This window comes from Solanum stenotomum, chromosome 10 (assembly GCF_019186545.1).
Source record: "Solanum stenotomum isolate F172 chromosome 10, ASM1918654v1, whole genome shotgun sequence".
NCBI classification, from domain to species: domain Eukaryota; kingdom Viridiplantae; phylum Streptophyta; class Magnoliopsida; order Solanales; family Solanaceae; genus Solanum; species Solanum stenotomum.
Window position 1 is genome coordinate 50,694,363 of NC_064291.1, and position 22,355 is coordinate 50,716,717.

Below are 22,355 nucleotides of genomic sequence, written 5' to 3' on the forward strand. Positions count from 1 at the left end.
CTTAATGATTAGATGTATTGATCTGTCCATTCTATGCACCTAAACTGTTTTTCTATGTATCTTATAACCAACAAAAAAATGTCCAATTTTAGCGGCAATGAAATGGCTCCCTTCTTCGACTTCCTCGATGTTGTGCGCCATAGTTGATAATGAAGTCAATTGTGTTGGTTGCTATGACTGGATTTTTGGATATTTATGAATTAATCATAGTTGTGATTATTAATTAGTACATGGGTTAACCCCAAAATCAATTCCTAGTATCTTTTTGATAGATATCCTCACCTTTCCTCCGATCTTACTTGTGGTCTTGCTAGCTTCTCTGTTGGGATGGCCATCGGAGTGTTAGTGACGCTAGGAGAAAAAATGTGGAAGAGAAATAATTAATTTGGTGTCAAGGTATAAATTATGGAGAGAATTAAGTGAGTAAATAATTGAGGACTCTATTTTATGTTAATTTTAAAGTGATTGATCTCAATGTATTTTACTCCAAATTTGGTATTAATAAATCCTAGTTTTATGGAATTGTTTATTTGATTGTATCTTTTAAAATATATGGTATAAAATATTAAAAGTGGTAATATATGTAATTGTTTAAAAGTAGTGATAAAATTAGTATATATGATAGTGGTGTATGTCTAATTAAGTAGTTTTTCCAAATATTTATGCTCAGCCCAGGCCCAATATGAGCCACGGGCCTTGGATTGGAAACTACATTTTAATTCTTATTCTTTTAGCTCACAAATACTACAAAATATCTTGAGTGATTTCTGCAAAAATATATTATTATTATTATTTATTTATTTTTTTTAAAAAAAAAGGCATACCAGATTATAGGGCAAAACCAAAAATATTTTTCTGAAATGTTTTTTTTTTATCACCAAATTTGAAGTTGAGACAGCATCATTAGCATATCTTATTCTTTTTTTTTTTCATTAATTTGTAGCTAATGGATTAGGAGACGATTCATATACTTGTACGAAACAACTCTAATGATATTATTAACTTTAAATTAAAGGGAAAAATGTTTGAAATATATCTTAACTTTGATTGAAATTGTTAATACGATACCGAACTTTGGAAAGAACCTTTTACCCTCTGCACTATTTAATAGTGTATTTTAAAAGTATATATGTGCTCACGTGGACATAAAAAATATTGCATCATTATAAATAGTAATGTGTCCACGTGGGCACATATATACCTTTAAAATACACTATTAAATCGTGCAGGGGGTAAAAGGTCATCATAAAGTTTGATATCGTAACAACAATTTCGACCAAAATTGGATTATTTTTCTGACTCTTTTCCCTAAATTAAATTAACTTACAGATAGATTAGAGTGATTTTGTGACTATATGTTCCATTTTCAAAAAAATAAATATATATGAGAAAGTTGGAAGGAAATAATTCAGTCCACTAATTGATTATCATAATATAACGAGAATTCCTCATTATCATTGCATCTGCCTAATTTATTTTCCTTTTAGCAGTACCTTTTAAGAAAAAGGATCTAAAAAAATTAATTTAAATAGTCGTTTATTTAACTGTAGCTAAAAATAGCTTATATAATATAGGTATAATTCATGTATATTATTTATGTAACTATGTATAACCGGTATATAATTTATGTATCTACGGAGAAAAGTTAAATAATGACTTTTAAGATGGTGCTAGTATATCCGTTTAAAATAAGGATGGAGGGTATAATCACATTTCTTCAAAAAATAAAATATTTTTAAAAAAAATCGCACAAGTCAAAATTTCTAGAGTTAAGATATTGGACGACAAATAAAAAAAGAGACATTAAATAATTAATTAAATTTACTTTTCTTTCTTGTGATGCGTTTTTGTTCAATATTGTACTGAAACTTTCTTTTATAAACTAATTTATCGTGCAAGATTTTCAACTTCTATAAAATCAATTTAATTTTATAGTATTTGACTTTGACTCTGTGGCTTTTATAAAAAATATAATTTTACTGCACTTGTTTTTTTTGGGTACAATGTAGAAGCTGTATATGTCTATATAGGGAAAAGGGGACATTTAAGAAATATTAAAACAACATCAATTCATAAATAAACTCCAAAAAGAACATGGCCAGAATTATAAATAATAACGATGGATCTGAGTAAGTCTTCTTTTATTTTATTTTTCAAAAGGAAATGGAATATAGTATTAATTAATTATGTTTCATGTGTATAAAGTGCTTATGATTAAATTATATGACTAAATAAAAGATCATCCGAGGTTAAATGTACATAGATTAGACATTTTTTAAGTAGAAAAGTACTTAGAGTTATTGAAATTATTTAAATATTCGAGTCTTTAATTGTTGTTTACTCGTTTGTTTATAGAAAAAATAGTATCCGGTTGCAAAATCTTAGTACCTTGAAGTATGTGTGTTCATTACTTTTTTTTTCTTTTTTTTTTTTGGTTGTGTGAGCCTACTTTTTTTTTTAATTTTATGAAATGAATAGTTAAAGAATTATTGTGAAATAAGTTATTAATCTAACATTTACGTCGAGAATCAAACTATATAAACTCAATACATATTTGAGAATGTTAATCATTAAGATCACACTATTAAAAATAAAAATTAATTAGCAAAAGATATAATATTCTATAGATAAATAATAAAATTTACCGCTAATTTTATTTAGTGATGGATTATAAAAAAAATATTAGATCAGTTACAAACAATTTAATAACGAATTAGTGATAAAATTTATAGCTAATTTCAGTTATTTTATAGTGTCATCTAATGTAAAGATATGACACAAGGCCTAACTCAACTCCAAAAGCTAGCTCATGAGGGGAAGTTTGTCCGAGTCCATATTAGGAGACCAAATCTTCCATTCCTCTACCGATGTGGGACATCTTAACATTCCCCCGCACGCCCAGACCTCAACTGGAGCGTGAACACTTCTAAATGGGGGTCCATCATCGATGAACAACAAATTGGGATGGGCCTGACTCTAATGTCATGTAAAGATATGACACTTGAGCCTAACTCAACCCCAAAAACTAGCTCATGAGGAGAGGTTTGTCCAAATTCATATAAGGAGACCAAATTTCCATCCCTCTACCGCCGATGTGGGACATCTTAACATCTACAATATCAAAACTAATTTTTAGAGGATCAAGTTTAAGTTGGTTACTAACTTAATCCATTTTCTTTGTTTTGTTGAACCAACTCTTATCCTCGAGAATACCAAAATAAGAAGGAAAAAAACTATTTGTACTAAATATTTATATGAAATTATATTAATTTATCAAAATTATGTAATAATTTAAAGCGAGGGATGTGTAGTAATTAGTTTTAAATTAGTAATATGTGAAGAAGACATGTATCATATCCGTTTCCTTTTACTTATTAAGTTCTTTGAAACATTGTTTTTTAAACGATACTTTTTATTACTTAACTCGATTAACAACTTAATATTCAATTAAGAATAATTTATAGTAAAAGTTTGTGGGTCCTTCGGATGTTAATCATAAACTACAGATGGTTAATGACTTCTTTAAAGTCCAACATACGCAAGTTGCTATTAAGAATATAATGTTTATAAAGTTATCAATTGTGATTATCAATACAATTATCGTTGTATATTGGTACTTAAATAAAAGTATGTAACGACAAATCATCACATTTTCTTATGTTGCATGTGACCACTTGGAAAGAAAAGCAAGAATAGTCGTTTTCACTCTTTATTTTTTTTAATCTCTAAGGTAATTGAATTGATCAGGCATGTGGTTTCTTAAATGAGAAGTCACAAACTTAAAATTTTATTGTATATTTTTTGGTTACGGAACTTGCATATGGGCTATTATATTGAAGCCGCGAGATTAGTCTTGTACGCATCAAAAGAGTAACAGTTGCGAGTTTACATATTAAGCTTATGATTAACCATCCTAATCATAATTAGTAAATAAAGGACATATTACTTATTACTATAGAAAACCATTATATATATATATATATATATATATATATATATATTGGTTGTTTCTAACTATTTAAATGGAGAATTATAAAAACAAAATAAAAGCAGAATTTTTTTTATTTTTTTTTACCAATACATGTTATTTTTACCGAAATAATGAATTTATTACATTTTTTTGAAAATACAATTTATCTCTTAACTATGAAAATTAGTATGTATTTTCTTAGGTATATGCTTTGTATATAACAACACTATAATTAATTAAGTGCATATTAAAAGACGTTCATTATATTGTTTTTGAAGTACCAAAGTCTTGCTTGTTTGACATAAGACAATTTAAAGAATTTAGTTACTAATGACATTGTTGCACTTTTAGTACGTTAATCCATAATATCCAATTCTTTAAGAATGTCTTCGAACCTTATGGTTATTTAACCTAATAGTATAAATCTTCTCCCATGAATATAATATCCAATTCGTTAAGAAAGTATTTTAAAAATTAATTTATATTTTTTTATTAGTTAACCACTAATAAATAATGCCTATGAATACAAGTTGCGAATAATTAATGAAGATGGAAGCTTAACGATGCATTTGACCGCAAATAATAATATACTCCATAGAGGTGAAACAATAATTAAAAGCTAGGTAAAAGCAACAAGTACTTGATTATTTACCATAATAAACAAATGAATGGCTACAAGAAAAGCTAAGCCTGATTGAATTAACTGAAGTAAGATTCAAAATGCATAAATTTATGTTTGGAAAAATTACGTAAATATACAACTTATTTTATTATTTTTTTAAAAAAATATCTATTACTTAAAAAAATTATAAAAATTCCTATTTTCCCACTCTCTCTCTTATTCTCAGATACATCACTCTTACACGATATATCGTGATAGATGTGTCTTGTAACAACAAAGGTAATGTATCGAGACACGATGTATCGGAATGTTGAGCAATGTATCGGGAGAGGTGTGTCTTGTATCAACAAAGGAAATGTATTGGGACGCGATGTATCAGGATGTTAAGTGATGTATCTTAAATTTTTAAATTTTATGTGATTTTTGTAATTCGAAAAAGAGTAGAAATATGATCTAATTAGCTCTTACCACTATGAGATTTGTGTAATTTTTTGAAATAGTTACATGTATTAGGATAGAAGTGTTGAAACTATTAATAAACAATTAATGTATAGTTGATGAATTTTTTTATTAAACTGACCTTGTTGGGTTATTAGTTTAATAAACCATTAAAAGAAATCAAAAAAATTGATAACCAAATCAATAATTAAGACAATATTTTTAAATTGTTAGACCAAAATGCAATATCAATAAACTAATAACATTTTTTTCCCACATTAAACCGAAATTTGCACACCCCCTAGATTTCGCAAAGATAAAACATTGGAGTATATTATCAAAAATTGAAATAGTGTTTCCGTACTCCTTCCTTAAAAAGAATCAATAATATGTTAAAGAAACCAGAAAAGTAATGATCATCACCCAAAAAATAGCCATAGGGGATAGTTTTGATCAATAAGACCTTGAGCCCATGAAGTAAGGGCAACTTGTTCCTAAATTTTGCATTGTCCATGGTTTGCATCCTACATACAATCATTTTCGAAGACGACTTTTGATTCAAAGTCATTAAAGTTAAGGCTTTAGACCTCTCATACGTAACTTTAATCAGCTACCAATGACTCCCAGACATTATGAAGCGTTGTCCAATAACCATAGAGTTAATCACAAAATTTCTATGAATATTTCCCACTCCTTCCACCCCCACCCATCTTTATCTACCTTATTTAGTTGATGTGATGGAGACGTGAACAAATTGAGGGAGTTGGTGGGAGGATCTTCAAAAATGACAAAATCAATCAAGAAAAGTCAAGGGGCCTCAAACATTTTAGTGGCACTACATTATTTGATTATTGTTGTATTGTTTTCTTTTGTTTCTTTTCAAATAATATGTTTAATTAGCTAATTGAAGCATTATTATTAGCAATAAGCAAAAAGAATATGTACAAAATTATCTCTCTTTTGCTTTGCTTTCTACCTAAACGGGACATTTTCCTTAAGAGAAATTTACTTGCCATTATATACTTATCTCTTTGGTCCGTATTTCAAGACGAGCCCACAAGCCAGTATTCAGAGCGCGCAAATGTCAAAGCATGACAAAGACGCACAATCAAGGAAACGATGTTCTACGAGCGTATTCAGAACCCGAGCTTTGGCCGGCCCCCTAATCCACATTGGTCCATGCTCCGAGTTAATCGACGGATCGGCTCATCACCATTCTACATCCAACCGGGCGCATACTGAGAGAGAGTATGAGTCACGCGCGGTAAGAGAGAGTATAAGATGTAGGGAGGGGGTAGGTGGGGAGAGGACCCCCGAGTTTTAAGGGCTCAAGAAATGGTATTTGACCCAAAATCAAAGCCTCGTGCCAGGTAGCTAGGGGATCCCACGTGCACCCTTTGTTATAAAAGGATAAATATATTCAATGTTTAATGTGAAATCAATATACTAATTTAATGGTTATATCTATTATTTTATAATGTATTGTATCATATTATACATGATATTATATTATTTTGATGAATATAACGTTTGGATAAATTATATATAACACAAATTTAAACAATAAACTTTTTTTAAAAAAATAGTCGAGTACAAAGTATAACAACAAAATGAGAAAAATAAATAAGGTATTGAAACGACCACATCAAATCAGACGTTATATACAATGAGACCTTTTATTGATACCTGATGATGAATTTAATGATACGATACAATTCAAATTAATTAATGATCAAAATAAACAATAATTTTAAACTAACAATACAATACAATAAATAACAACCATCCAAACAAGCTATACGTGAAACTTTTGCTCTCTTGATAATTTGAAGTCTCGAATCCACTGTAGCTTCCATTTATTTTGCTCTCTTGATAATTCGAAGTCTCGAATCCACTGTCTTTAAAGTTTGAGGCGGAAAGTTGCTTATCATTTGAGTCACCTCCTGGCTCCTTTTGTCTAATTTTTTTTCTCATCTTAATTAGAGTCTAATAACATTTGTTTTGATCCACAATTATTTTTTTCAAATATTTTAAATTGTTAGCTATTATGAGTAATAATATGTTGAAAACTTTTGGAGGAAGTAAATTTATTTTAAAAGACTTGAAAATTATATGTTTAAGTTCACGATTAACAAAATTAATTTAACTCTCTGAATCTTAGTCATATAAATTAAATGGAGGAAATAATTTTTATGTATTTATTTGATTGATGTAAATCCCAAATATGAGTTTAATTTTTTCATAAAATATCACTTATTCTTTTTTTTGCTTTCTATTATTATGATGGGAAATGTGGTTTTGTCCTTTGGAAAACCGAAGGGAAAAGTTAGGAAGTGTGGAGAAGATGAAGGATAAGACAAAGTGATAGTAGGAGGAGAAAAGATAAAACAAAAGTAGATGAGTTTTTTTCAATTTTCGATTTGACATTTTGGATTCTCTGTCCCAAATCTTCAAGTGAAATAGTATTAAAAAGCATATAGTACGTGAGTTTTACTTTTATATTGAAGACAGAGATTATTTTCATCAGACGATTTAAGAAAAATTCAAAGCAATTTTAAAAAATTGAAACAATGCCCATTTCATAATTAATACTGCTAAGACAAGAATGTATCGGATTCTACTGGTATTCACTATTAAATTATTTTTATTTATTTTTATTTTTAGTCAATGACAATTTTTATAGATATTTTGATTGAATGAGTAATTAAAAATATGGGAATTTCTCACAAATCTCAAAGTGTTTGAGAGCTAATTTTTCTTTTTATTCTATTATTTTTCAAATTACAAAATTCCTTAAATTTGGTGGACTCCGGACATTTCAAAATGTCTCGATGCATCGCATTTCGGTTTCGAATACATCCCTCAACTTCCCGATACATCGTGTCTTTGTTTCAGATACACCACTCAACGTACGTTTCGATACATCGCATACGTCCTAATATATCGTGTAAATGATATATCCGATTGATACATCATGTAAAGTAATGCATTCGACCAATACATCGCGTAAAGTGATGTATCTGACCGATACATCACGTAAAGTGATGTATCCGAATATAGGAGAGTAGAAATTTTTGTAATTTTTTCAAATGATAAAATTTTTTAAAAAATATGACAAAATAAGTTGTGTATTTAAGTAATTACATTTAAAAATAATAATAATAATAAAAATATATATATATAGTGTTTCCACAAAAGAATTAAAAACATTTACAATATTTTGATTATGCTTTTTCTACTGAATCAGTTCGACAAAAAAAAAAAAATTAAAAAATCATATTCTATAATACATTCAAACGTATAAGATTGATTAAAAGTGGATAAATTTTATACATTTCATCATAATTTTTAATGGTGATTAATTATACCTTTCTTTAACTTTTCCCATTATGCTTAATCAGTGGCCTTGATTTCACGTTTTAATTCAACAGGCCTCCAATTCGAATGGAATTTCATCGTTTTGAATAAGGAAAATCATGCATTCTCCGTTCATTTTTATTTGTTTATTATATTAAAAATAAATATTTTATTTATTTATTCAATTTAAAATTAAATTAGAAGATAATTTATTATTTAATTTTAATTTATTTTTATTATTAATCATAATAATTTTCAAAGTATAGAATTATTAAATTCAAAAGATTATATAGTGAAGTTATTGTTTTATTATTTATTTTGTAAATAATGTGTCAAATCAATATTAGACAAATAAATTTGCAGAGGAAAACAAATCATTCTTTTATATTCAAAACAATTATCAAATTAATCACCTTTAAAGTCGTTTGTTTAAACTTTGGTGAACTTTTTAAAACATTAAAATTATTATTTGAATGTACACCGACAAATAGAAAGTTTAACCTTCAAAACTCAAGAGTATTAAATGAAACTTGAAAGCTGTAAAAAATAAAATAAAAATTACTGGACGTTTTTTGACAATTATATTTTTATTTATTATCTTTAATTATTTATAACGTTAATTATTTTCAATAAAGATTTCCTCTATTTATGTGTGTACTCTTTATTTAATTTTCTATTTCATAATCAATATTATTATTTGTATGAACAATTCTTAAGAAATGAAAAATGAAAAAAAATATTTAATATATATCTAGTATGAATGAGCAATTAAAGCCGTCAAAAATTACCTGGCCTCCATAAGGAAGAAAAAACAATTGCCTGCCTTATGTTTGAGAAATCATTTTGACTTAATCCATTTTCAAAATTAAACAATAAAATAATATTTTTTAAAAAAGAAGATTGACAAATGCAATAGGCAGCTTTAGAATATACGAAAATAACTATATCAATTATAATACAAAAACTTAGTCAAATGTAAGATGAAGCTTGTCTATTGGGGAAAAAAAAAACCTTGTCTATTGGCAGTTAGGAATGTCTGTATTAATTCATTTTCTAATCCACTAATCACCAAATATATATAGAGAGAAAAAAATCCAAGTTTAAAAAATTTCTACAACGCGTTTTTTTTTCATTTCTCACCGATAAATGGATTTCATTTCTTACATTGGCTTGATTGAGTAATCCATGTTCAAGTGTAGAAAGGACATAATAATTTGAAATATCATTGTGAAATTAGTTTTACCTCTTTTTATTAAAAAGAAATTATTTTCTTCATTTTTAAGCAATTTATTTTCGTAAAGAAAATATTTTTTACAATTCTAACTAACTGAACCGAATATAAAAAAAAATTAAAAAAACATGTGTTAAACCTACAACTTGCTAATTATCGAAGTGTACAAATAGCCGTTCTTATCATTATATATGATAGTGGTGGTATAATAATATTATATAAAAGGAGTTAGCTGGCCAAGTTGAGTAGATGATTTTTTTTTATATATTTTTTTGGATATCCTAGGGAAATTCATCATCTCTGTCACAGTATTCTCTACCTTTCAAGTGAGCACTTTGAGGTAACCTACGGGAACAACTCACAAACCAAGAGTAGATGAACTTGTTTGTAAATAATTCTAGCTTTTCCTTCTATTTCTATTACTATTGTTATATATATGTATGAACTCTATATCTATTTTTGCTTAAATAACTCTATGAAGGTCTTGGGAGTGTGGCAAAGCATGGAATATTTGGACATGTTTGACTTCATCGATTAATATAAAAACAACATGAGTGAGAAACAGAAGTACTCATAATACAGACAGGTGGGACAACAAACAATTCATGTATTGTTTTAAGTAGTAATTGTCAAAGGATTCAATAGTAGGGCAATATCAAATGAATCAGAAAACTTCATCAATTTTAATTTCTTTATGTAACAAAAATGGTCAACACTCTTATTGAAACGTTTCGATACGTTATATACTTATTTATATGCACGCACAAAATTGAAAAAATATAGATATCAATTGCTATCATACATGAAACCTAAGTTTGCCTCCTATTATGACAGAACCTTTTTTTTAGTTCCATAATGGGTTCATATGGCTAGTTGTTCACATTCAACTTTAGACCTAGTTAAGCCTTAATCAAACAAAAAAACATAATTCAGTCCACTTAAGAGTTAAGACTCCAACATTGCAATATGCTTACAGGTTCTTTTCCCTTTTCTAAAATTATTTTTGGTGAGATCATTTGTATTGAAACGCGTGATCATCTTATTTAGAGTTATGTTTATTTGAAACTATATTGATTTTAAATTTTGAAATTTTGTTTGAACTTGTAATTTTTATCATACATATAGAAATTTCATAATTTATAAAAATTATTAAAATACGTCTTCAAATCCTATATAATACTGCCAAATAAGCAAATCATAATTTATAAATAAGACGTATATCGAAATTGATCAGGACCATTACTTACTCTCAAACCATATTTCAATGTGTCACTCTTTGAGTTTAAAATCTATTAGATTTTTATATATATAAGAAAATCTATTAGTTTTTTTTATATATATAAGAAACTAAAGTGTATGAGAAATTGTCCCTTGGGGGATATCCGATAAAATTGGAATGATACAGAGAAGATTAGTATGGCCCCTGCGAAAGGATGACACATACAAATTGAAGTGTATGAGAAACTTCATTAACTACCGCTTTATTCTACTTCAAGTGTCCAAATCAAGACCATATAGAAGTTGAACCATAGAAAACTAATAATGGGTAAATAAATCTATCACTGATTTAAAAATTTAACTAAGTGGTAGCTATTTTAGGCCAACTTATTAATCCCAAAAAAAGGGACAAAGATGGCATATCTTTGCGTAAGATAAGATGTTATTCATCTTATCACTCCAAATTCTGAAACGTTATCGTTATGTAATTATTTAATCAATTAAAAAATTAATGGACAATACTATTATAATTAAAGAATAATATTAAAGAAAAGAATTCATGATTACAAGAATCAAATAATAATATTGAATTTGGGAATAATAAATAGTTAGTTTTCCGTCCGAAGAATATTTATTTTACATTTATCTATATTTTATTAACATATACCAATTAAAAATTAAGTTGAATACCTTTAATTTTTTTAATTTAATTTGTTATAACTTGTAACAGTATTTCTTAAAAAATATATTATCCACTTTACAAAGAGTGTGTTGAAAATTTAGGAGAGGCAAACAAGGCATAAGATTAGGGTTAAATATTTGGTGATTAAAATTTTAATTAATTAATTAGTTTAATTAAAAGCCAAAATTAAGAAAGATGGCCGGCCAGGGTGTTGGATAAGGACAAAAGTAGGACCCACCAGCCGCTGCACCCATCTCCCACTTGCCATTAAAATTTAGTTTAAATTAATTTAGACAAATTATTATTTTAATTAATTATTTAATGAAAACTGGGTCCCACTCATTTCACGTTTTCTGTCAGCTTTGCATTTAAATCTGGTCAACTTTGTTCTCCTTAACCATGATTAACTTCTTGTTAAACCCTAACCACACATATGCTAATTAATAATTACTTTAGGTTTCATTTACAACTAAAATAAATGCATCACACTCTCTATCCGTCCATTTTTATTTGTCACGTTGTATTTTTCGAAAGTCAATTTGATTAATTTTCAAAATTAAATTAGATTACACTAATTTGATATTTTAAATAAAAAAAATAGATATTCAAAAACTATACGAAAAATACTAAAAATTGTAATTTTTCGCATATTTATATGATGAAAAAATATATCATAAAATATTAACCAAAATTATTATAGATCGACTCAAAAAATGAAAATCATAACAATTAAAAGTGAATGGAGGTAACCGCTCACGTGCCTTTAATTCAACTTGCTTTAAATTTCCAAATCACAGGCTTCCTAAAAAGTATTTTCATGTCCATTTTTATTTATCCAGAGTAATAAATACTAGAACAATAATTTTACTATATCTTTAATTGAATATAATAAATTGAATATTTTAAAAAATGTAATGAGAAATGATTATAGCTAATAATAAGAGTAACTTAGGAATTAAATGATAAACTATCTCTTCAATTTTCAAATCAGAGAAGTGAAAATAAATATCTATTTTTAGTAGAGAAAAGAATTTAATATACCCCTAATTTTGTTATTTAAAACTCATATATCCTTTATTATGAAAGTAATAATATTTGATTTAATAACTAAAATGTGTACAAATTAATTCGAACACTCTCATCATAAAAAAGAATTTTCCCGACATCCACATCCTCTATACCTCTAGAAAATCTTCGATGGATTCTCAACCAAAAAAAGGGAAAAAATAGAACAAGTTACCAACAAAGAAAGGAATAACACAATTTCTTACGTTCTTTGGAAAAATAAGAATCAACAAATTAAGGATAAGATAGTACAATATATATATGTTTTCTTACATTACACGACTATGCTTTGTTCTTCTTTCACAAAAATTATATTATAACCACTTTCATAATCTTTCCACTTTTTGTCTTTCTACGTCTGTTTCGAGTATCGTATTATTTTATTATCAAAAAAAATAATCATTCTATTCTACGAGGTAGAAATAAAATTTGTTTACATTTTATCCTTTTCAAATTTTACGTATAAAATTACAATGAATATAACTATTTTTAAGATTGTTTAAGAGAAGATATAATGACGTTGCACAAAGTCGCTGTTAATACAAGGATCCACTTGTCCTCGAACGTAATCCATTGTCAAAATCTTGTCTCTATTTTCAAACGCGCTTAGGTGCAAGTTTAATTTACCAACTAACCAAGTGATGGAATGCTTCATCTATAATCAGAGGTCTCGAATTTGAAATTTAAATTTGGAGAAAATCATGTTGAGAACCCTATCCCTAAATAGGCCTTGCAGTGCGCGATCTGAATATAATCAAGGCTCTAATACAGACTTCGAACACCAACAATTTACCAACTATTAATAAGAAGAAAAAAAAAATTACCAACTAATTATGTTTCTTCCTCAAACCCAAGAAATAAAAATTACTCTCTATCACCTTTCACGAGACACTTTCTTTTAATCTATTAAAAATGAACGATATTTTTCTGTAGATAATTTTAAATTTTTTCATATTTGATTGATTGAAACATAAAAAATATACTTTCTAAAAAAATAAATTCCTTGAAAAGTGTAGAAATTGACTTTCTCATGTTGGGTTGTTTCTCAGATGATACCTTTTGTTTACTTATTAAACATCAATAAGTAAGAAAAAACCGACAACATTTTATAGGAATATTATCTTTTTTTTTTTGGTTTCCGATCTGGTGTTCGGTGTCTACATTGGAGCTCCGACTAAATTCGGATCACGCACTGCAGGGCCCATTCGGGGATGGCGCTCCCAACAGGATTTTCTCCATACCCAAGGGTCGAACCCGAGACCTCTAGTTAAGAGTGAAGCACTCCCATCAATGCACCACAACCCAAGTTGATCGGAATAGTATCATTTGTATTGATGTATACACTTAACATGTAGAAATAATTTAACTTTCATTTTTTTTATATACCCTAAATGACATAATTTTTCAATAACAGGAATATCTTGACATGTTTTATGCTACAAATCTCAAAAATTTATCGAAAACAATCTATCTGAATATCATCTCTATTTTTATAAGGTAAAACGAAGGTTACACACATCATCTTTCCTAAACTCTAATTGTGCAATTACACTGAATATATTATTATTCCCACTATAATTTGGAACTCATCAGGTAGTAGTAATAGTTTATTGTTGATTAAAAATATAATTTTAAGCACCATCATTTTTTTATACATATATTTAAAACATTTTAGGGGTGAGAGAAAGAAAGACTGCATTTGTTCATTGTCTTCCTCTCTTCCTTCTTTCTCTTATCACTCAACCAAATCCTCCCACCACCTCTTTCTTTTCTCAAATCTAGGGTTCCACTCTTCTCCTCTTTCTATATTCTTTTTTTTACTCTTATTTTTTTTTATAAATCTTTCCCCCCCACACACCAACATATTTTTTTATTTTTTTTCTTTCTATGGTCATTATGGCTGGTCTAGATTTAAGTAGTGCATCTCGTTACGTTCATCAACTTCATCACCCTGAATTTAATCTCCAAATACAACCCGAAAACGATGAAAACACAAAAAACAATCCATTTTCAAATGACCATATCAATCACAACCAGTTTGATCTAGTTGGTGCAAATTCATCTGGACCGGGCGACCTAGTTGGTCGTAGACCAAGGGGTCGCCCTCCAGGGTCCAAAAATAAACCGAAACCTCCGGTTATTATCACTAGGGAAAGTGCGAATACGTTACGAGCACATATTCTTGAAATTGGTAATGGATGTGATGTATTTGAATGTATATCATCGTATGCTAGACGAAGACAACGTGGGATCTGTATATTAAGTGGAAGTGGAATTGTTACTAATGTAAGTATAAGGCAACCAACAAGTACTGGTAATAATAATAATACTGGTCATATTAGTTCTTCATCGGTCGTTACATTAAATGGTCGATTCGAGATTTTGTCACTTAGTGGTTCGTTTTTACCACCACCAGCACCACCAGGGGCAACAAGTTTGACTATATTTTTGGCTGGTGGACAAGGACAAGTTGTTGGAGGAAGTGTGGTAGGTGAGTTGATGGCTGCTGGACCAGTTATTGTTATAGCTTCATCTTTTACTAATGTTGCTTATGAAAGATTGCCTTTAGAGGAAGATGGTGGTAATACACAAGGCTCCGATGGTGGTGGTGGTGGTGATGGGGTTGTTAATAATAACCCTTTTCCGGACCCGTCTAATTCTGGGCTTCCATTTTTTAATCTACCGTTAAATATGCCTAACTGTTTAAATTCTGGATCTGCTTCTGTTGATGGGTGGGTGGGGAATTCAGGTCTTCGCCCACCTTTTGGAGTTTAGTGCAAATCTTGAAAAGGGAAATAGAATTCGAGCTTGTTCATACTGATGATATGAAATGGAAGCTAATTTGGATCAATGATGAAATATGGGGATTCTTGAATCAAAAAGGTCAGCAAAATTAGTGTACCATCTCTTTTTTTTTTTTTTGGAATTAGTGTACCATCTTTGTTCTAGAGATTTTGAGTTTTTTTTTTTTTTGTCTTGTATGTTATTTTGGGGTCTTGTAACTCTATGAATTCTGAAATTTGTCATCTTAAGTAATGTTCTTTATGGAGAACTTTCTTTAAAGAAATATGGTTTGGGAAATCAATATTTTGATCCATCTTTGTTTAATTCTCAAGGAAAAAAACGGCGTAGTTGTTATAATATTTATATTATATGCCTTTGTTTTCTTAATTATATAAGTAATATAGTGGTATATTTTTATTTTTATTTGTTGATTTTTCTTCACTATCTATATGATTGAACATTGTCACAATTAATAAAAAATAATACGTATGCTAATAAAATATTAAATTAAAAAGGGAATGCCATATATATACTGAGATTCTTCTTGTTGGATGAAAGGTGTTCTGGGAATTATATTACACTAGAAGTAACATGTCTTCTTTTTTTTTTAAACATTCTTGCATTAATGTTTGAGCTGAATTTCTTGATGTACTAATTATTTTTTGGGAATTTGATCCCACTGGTCATTACTGAAAACAATGTTTCTCTCCTCAGTACTTATAATCTTTTTAAGAATTACTAGCATTTTGAATTGAACTGTAAGAGAGTTACATATTTACACAGTATACATGTAACACTCAAAAGAAATTATTTTAAAAAGGAAAAATTCGAGACCTCTGTGTTAAATCTTGGTGTTTTTCAAATGACCTTATGAAGTATGAAGTAGGATTATTTGTTCATAAAATTCTTCATTATTCCATTTCTGGAATGTGTTCTTGATCAAGTTTGGTTTGATTTGTTCTAACATGTTAAGGAAGGTATCAAGGAAATGTTTTTCATACTAGAACTTTCAACAAAAAAAAAGTAATTTTTTTTAGAACCCTCAAACTCTTAATTCAGATCGATTGAAGTAGGTGGACATGGCTCGATATTGACTGTTGGAGACCCCGAGGGTCATTATGATGGCTTAATCTAGTTATATGGCAGTATTCCGGGGTGAAGCCTTTATCATATGCCTGGTCATTTGCCAGTCCTACGCGAACAGACATTCAAGGCTCTATTTTCACTAGATCCGATCTTCCCCCCATACACTACCCAAAGTTTTAAATGTAGTAAAAGACCATTATTATTAATCTTGATATATTAGGTGTGCTCGGTGATTAAATATTTCTTAATTTCAAATATCTGATAAAAATTGTCATTTGTTTTCTTAACAATATGTCTAGTATTTCTTAGTTCCAAGAGAAAGTCATGACAATGAAATTTTCATTTAATTTGTCCTTCATTCTGCTTCAAATCTTTGATTTCTGACACACATATATATAGTGAGATGAGACAATATGTGTCAACAAATAATTTTGAACTGCAAGGTCACACTTTGACTTAAAATCTCTGATGATTGATGCACTTTAGCTTCTAATTGTCTATCTTCTCATGGTACCAAAATGTCAGAAAAATCTCAATTTTTCTTCATAATAAGTCATTATCATACATCAACTAAGAAATACTAGACATATTGTTAATCATGATATTCTACTTGTACAAGTGAGGTCGGGGGAGTGTGGTTAGTACCTAGTCTTGCGTCTATTTTGTGAAGGTAAAAAGATTGATTGTGGTTAGTAACCAGTCTTGCATCTATCTTGTGTAGGTAAAAGACTGATTATGATATATCTTTGCTAAAGTAAAGTACTTTGGTAAAAAACAATCCAATCCAAAATTTGTGGCATGATTTCATCAAAACCATTCTAATCTTAATTTTTTTCCTCATTAATTGTGCATAGTGCCGGTAAAATGAGTCCATATTTTGGTAACCCGCCCATATTTTAATGGGTTGGGTGAGTGACTTTTTACATGTGTAAAATATGGGTTGATATCCATATTTAACCCATAAAAATATGGGTAAACTATGGATAAAATATGGGTAAAATTTAGATTAGCCAAATGAGTTAAGCTTCTAATTTTTATTCACTCAAAATTCATGATATCACCAAAAATATTGTAACTTCTCTTCCTTTTTATGTTCTTCTATAAAACTAATTATTTTTCTCTATAATTGAAAAGTTGAAGTCTTTGGCCCTCCAAAAATATATATTTTAAATGTACATTTCTTTTGTTAATTATAATTATATATTTTTATTTGTTTAATTTTATATTGGATAATAAATAATAGTGTAAAATAAGCAAATCATGTACTAGTATTGACATTGCTTAAAGTGCATTAACCATGTTTTAGTTCTAAAATGCAAATATTCATTTATTTTGAAATTAAAAATATGTTCCCCTTGTTATTACATAAGTTTATTTTATATTGAAAAGTTATATGATTTTTTTTTTACTTTTATGATACAATAAAACTAAATGAAGCATTTTCAACATTTTTCATCTAAAAAAAGACTAAAATATTTTCTCCATGTTGAATTCTTAAGTAGAGTACTACTTACTCATTAAAATATGAGTAAACTAGTATTTTACCCATATCAAATATGGGCAGGTTAAATTATTACCCATTTTATGTTAGCCCATTTTCAACCTGCCCAAATTTGACCCAACCCATCCATTTGCCACCACTAATTGTGCGACATACTAAAGCTATTTTTTATGTTATGCTAGTTGCTAGAATTAAATAAGTGATGGTGCCCCTACCTTAACTAACAAATTGGTTCTTCATATATAAAAAATTATATTTTATACAAATTAATTAAACATTAATCTTGCTTCTTCTTTTTTTTCGGTGTAGCTACTTTTTATGTTATGCTAGTTGCTAGATTTAAATAAGTAATGGTGCCCCTACAACTAACAAATTGGTTCTTCATATATAAAAAATTATATTTTATACAAATTAATTAAACATTAATCTTGCTTTTTTTTTTCGGTGTTTGTTGTGGTGGATATAGAGGTTGGGTTGATCATTTATTGTGACCGTTAAAACATCTAGAAATATTTTTAACTGTGAATTTGATTATTATTATTATGAAAATCTATCAATTTTAAATTTTGAATCTATCTCTTTGACATACGTTATCTAAACCGTATGTTCACTTCACCATAACCATTACCATTAGACCGGAATATGCTCATTCTATTCCTTTTATATATGTACTATAATAATCACTATTTATTAAAGTGAATGATTAAATTATAACTAAAAAATTATTTCCTGCTAAAGAAGATCTACGAATTCTACTTTACTTTATTCTCTCTATTTAAAATTGTACGTGCGATACGAAGTGAAGACATTGATTTAAAGGAAAATGGCCAGATCCTTAATGCACTTAATTAATTAAATAAATTCCCTAAACATCAGAAGTAAGATTCCTTAAAGCAAAATATACTTTTAGTTTTAAATAACTTCTTTAGTCGTGCTTATAATGTTCAGATTCTTGGTGGGATCATTGTTTTTAGAAATTGAAAAGTCCATGTTATTTTATGAGGCAGATAATTGCATAGAAAGTTTGGGCTACTTTATTTTAGGCTTTAATTGAGTTTAGATTTTATAATTTTATCTTTTAAAATGAAATATGCATAATTCTAAGTATACTATATCTAGATGCACAATATAGATATTTATCATGAGTTCAACTTGGACTTCAATAGTTTTACTTCCGATTATGTATGTGTTTAAAAAAATCACCAAAAGTACAGATGAATTGCGATAGAAGTTGAATATCAAAGTTTCTAATACTACACAAAATTATTTATTTTTTTCACTAAAAGCTTGATCTAATACCTTAATTTTATAATATAAACCGATTTAGCTTCCTAAAATTTGGCCTAATGGACTATCATCTTGGACTATATTTGGGGAAGAGGTATACTATGGGGAAGTTAACTTAACATGAGTTGTTAAACACATATATCATAAATTACCAAGTTTTTATTGTTTAAGCTAACCAACCAAAATTGAATTAAACTATAGTTGAATTAATTATTAGACTTGAACACATGAGGCAATTATTCTATGTTTAATTATCTCTCATTGATTAAAAGGAGGACATTTCGCAAATAGCCACTAAAAATAACTCAATTATGCTTCACAACTATAGTTTGCTAATTACGATTCGTAGCTACATGTTAGAGTGAGGAGAGAGGCGATCGAGAGAGGGCGAAGAGTGGAGAGAGGTGAATTATATTTGTATATCTGTCAGATAATTGTATATCTATAATTGGTATACATATGTATTTGTATATCTGACGAGCGAGATCGGGAGAGGGAGGAGAAATGCGAGCGAGATTGAGGCTGGAGGAGAGAGGGTAGAGAGTATAGACAGGCGAATTGTATTTGTATATCTGTATATGTATAATTTGTATTTGTATGTGTATAAGAGAGGAGAAAGGCGGGATAGAGGAAGAGAGGAGAGAGGCCCACATAGTTATAGCTAAAAAGAGATTGTGAGTGGTAATTAATTCAAGGACAAATTACTAAAATACACAACACTTCTTTACCTATTATCAATATTTCCCTACTATTTTAATAAAATACAAAAATCCCTTATTTCCCCAAAATTCAACTAAACCGATACTTTATTTGTTTGAAGCAAAATCAAATCTTTCCCATTCCCTAAATTTCGCCCCCAATCTCTCCCATTACAATTTCAGTTATCAATTTCAAAAAATTTTAAATTTGAAAAGAATCCTATCACTGTTAAACCGGATTCAGAGTTCTAACTAGGGTTTTTCATCTTCTTCATTGTAATTTCCGCCATTTTTTTTTCTTTTATTTTGTATCAATCGTTTTATCTTCCATTATGCATCTAACATCTAAATAATCTCTAATGTTTTCTTCAGAAGATCCGAACAATAACGATTTCAGTTCTAAAAGGTTGGCTATTCCGATAACCATGACAAGTTCAAGTTCTAGCAAGAAAAAATCGAAGAAGAAAGTACATGCAACTACTTCAAAAGATTCGAAAACCCTCCAAAAAAGGGGTAGAAAGGTTGCCCCACCCATTGTTCGACCAACATTACCAAATGTAAGCATACATTTTTCCTAATTTTTATCATATATCTTACCCCTGTTTTTCCTAAAAATCTGATGATAAATAATTTTTTTATTTTTTTATTAAGTATCATCTGTGAATCGTGATTTTTTGTAGGTCAGATTTTGGTCACTGTATATTATTGTATATAAGAAAATTGCTTAATTCAACAATTTTGCATGTAGTTTGATTTTTGTACTGTGAATCATAGTTAATGATAAGTCTCCATTGAATTATACAATATGATTGATTTTGTGTACATATTATGTCTTCTTGTTTTTTAGTATCATATACTTTTTTATGATTGATAAAAATCATTTATGTAATTGCAGAATGTCAGTTATGTAATTAAACATATTCCAATGAATTGCTTAAAGTTTGGATGAACAAGTTCAAGGCGGGATATGTTAGCGATAACGATGATCCTACAAGGCCGAAGAGTTTCTACACTATACCAGTAGAATGTGGACTGATTAATATAGAATAGTTATGTTTTAGTATTGTGTTGAAGATACGATTAATTAGTATTTTGTAATATTCCTTCCCTTTCCAACACTGTTTTTCTAAGTATTTATTAATTTGAAGACTGTTTTGGTCAAAAATTGTATTCCAATTTTAATTATTTTTCCAATTTATGTATCTTATACACCAATACTGCCACTACAATATATCTATCATATACATAATATATGATACTATATATTCCATAATTGGGTCCACAACTAATTTTCAATTTATTTAGTATCTATTAAAACATGTGGTAGCCTTGATGCAAATCACAAATTATGATAACATATTATTTTCAGATACACAATACTCATTCAATTATTATGTATATGATACACAATTACTATCAAATAATATGTTACAATTGGTACAAAAACAATTAAGTTTCAATATATTTAGTATCATTTAACATGTTGAATCTTGTAACATTACTTTAAATTAAAAAAAAATCAACAAATTTTTATATAAAGATATAAAGGTAATATCCTATTGTGTATCAGATACAAAATATCCAAACAATTATTACTTATATGATACACAATTTATCCAAAATATATTTTGAACTAGAACGTATATGATACTAAATAAAACATCACATAACTTAGTTGTTAGATACAATCTGTTATGCACTAGGTATAAAATAGCTTATCGCAATATATTTTAGTATCAAACAACTGTTTGTCTCTTGTAACAGTTAGATAAAGTTAAAATCATACCAAATAATAATATCATATTAGTTATTCTTTATTTTGTATTTTTCCATTACAGCCTTTAGAGTTGCCTTATCCTTGTACATTTGTTTCACTTCAACAACAGAAATATTTGTATCTGATATATAATTCTTCACCTCCATTTCTGGTATGTAGTATGAATCACCAATTTTTGATTCAACAATGGTTAGAGCCTTTGCGTCGCTTTTTCCACCCTCAACACACAGGATTGCACATGTTGTTGCATCGAAATTTTGTATCTCTTCATCACTTTTATTAGAGGTATCAATGCATAGAGGATACATACCGAATCCCACCTCATGTTTCTTAATTTCTATGTACAATTTCACCTCCATATCATTCCGAATACACAATGGAGACGAATTTCCTTCAACAACGTATCTGACCTCAATGTTTTTTTTGAATTCATCTATACCCAATTCAGCTGTAATTGCTGAAATAAGATTCACAAACGAAATATTTTCACAAACCACTATACCATCACTTATGTATCGTTCGTATCTAACATCGCTTTCCCATGATCCAGAATGCCTTAACAAGATCGAAATATTCATGTTGAATCTTCACAAAATAGCGTTCCAAATTTTAGAGAGATAAATCTTTTATTGTTTTTTC

At 28.4% G+C, this 22,355-nt stretch overlaps 2 protein-coding genes and 1 non-coding gene across 3 annotated transcripts in view; 2 read left to right on the forward strand and 1 right to left on the reverse strand.

Moving 5' to 3' along the window:
* Window positions 1–10,984: 10,984 nt before the first annotated feature.
* Window positions 10,985–11,085, forward strand: LOC125843446 (U6 spliceosomal RNA). Its single transcript, XR_007444034.1, has one exon. It is a non-coding gene; the product is annotated as a U6 spliceosomal RNA (small nuclear RNA).
* Window positions 11,086–14,290: 3,205 nt separating this feature from the next.
* Window positions 14,291–15,705, forward strand: LOC125841983 (AT-hook motif nuclear-localized protein 23-like). Its single transcript, XM_049521169.1, has one exon. It carries the CDS (start codon window positions 14,471–14,473, stop codon window positions 15,356–15,358), a length of 888 nt encoding a protein of 295 aa, XP_049377126.1. The 5' UTR covers window positions 14,291–14,470; the 3' UTR covers window positions 15,359–15,705.
* Window positions 15,706–22,325: 6,620 nt separating this feature from the next.
* LOC125843127 (uncharacterized protein At4g17910-like) overlaps window positions 22,326–22,355 on the reverse strand; it is a 116,908-nt gene continuing 116,878 nt past the window's right edge. Inside the window, exon 10 of the mRNA XM_049522352.1 lies at window positions 22,326–22,339. Coding sequence (XP_049378309.1) covers window positions 22,326–22,339 — 14 coding nt within the window. The remainder of the gene's footprint in view (window positions 22,340–22,355) is intronic.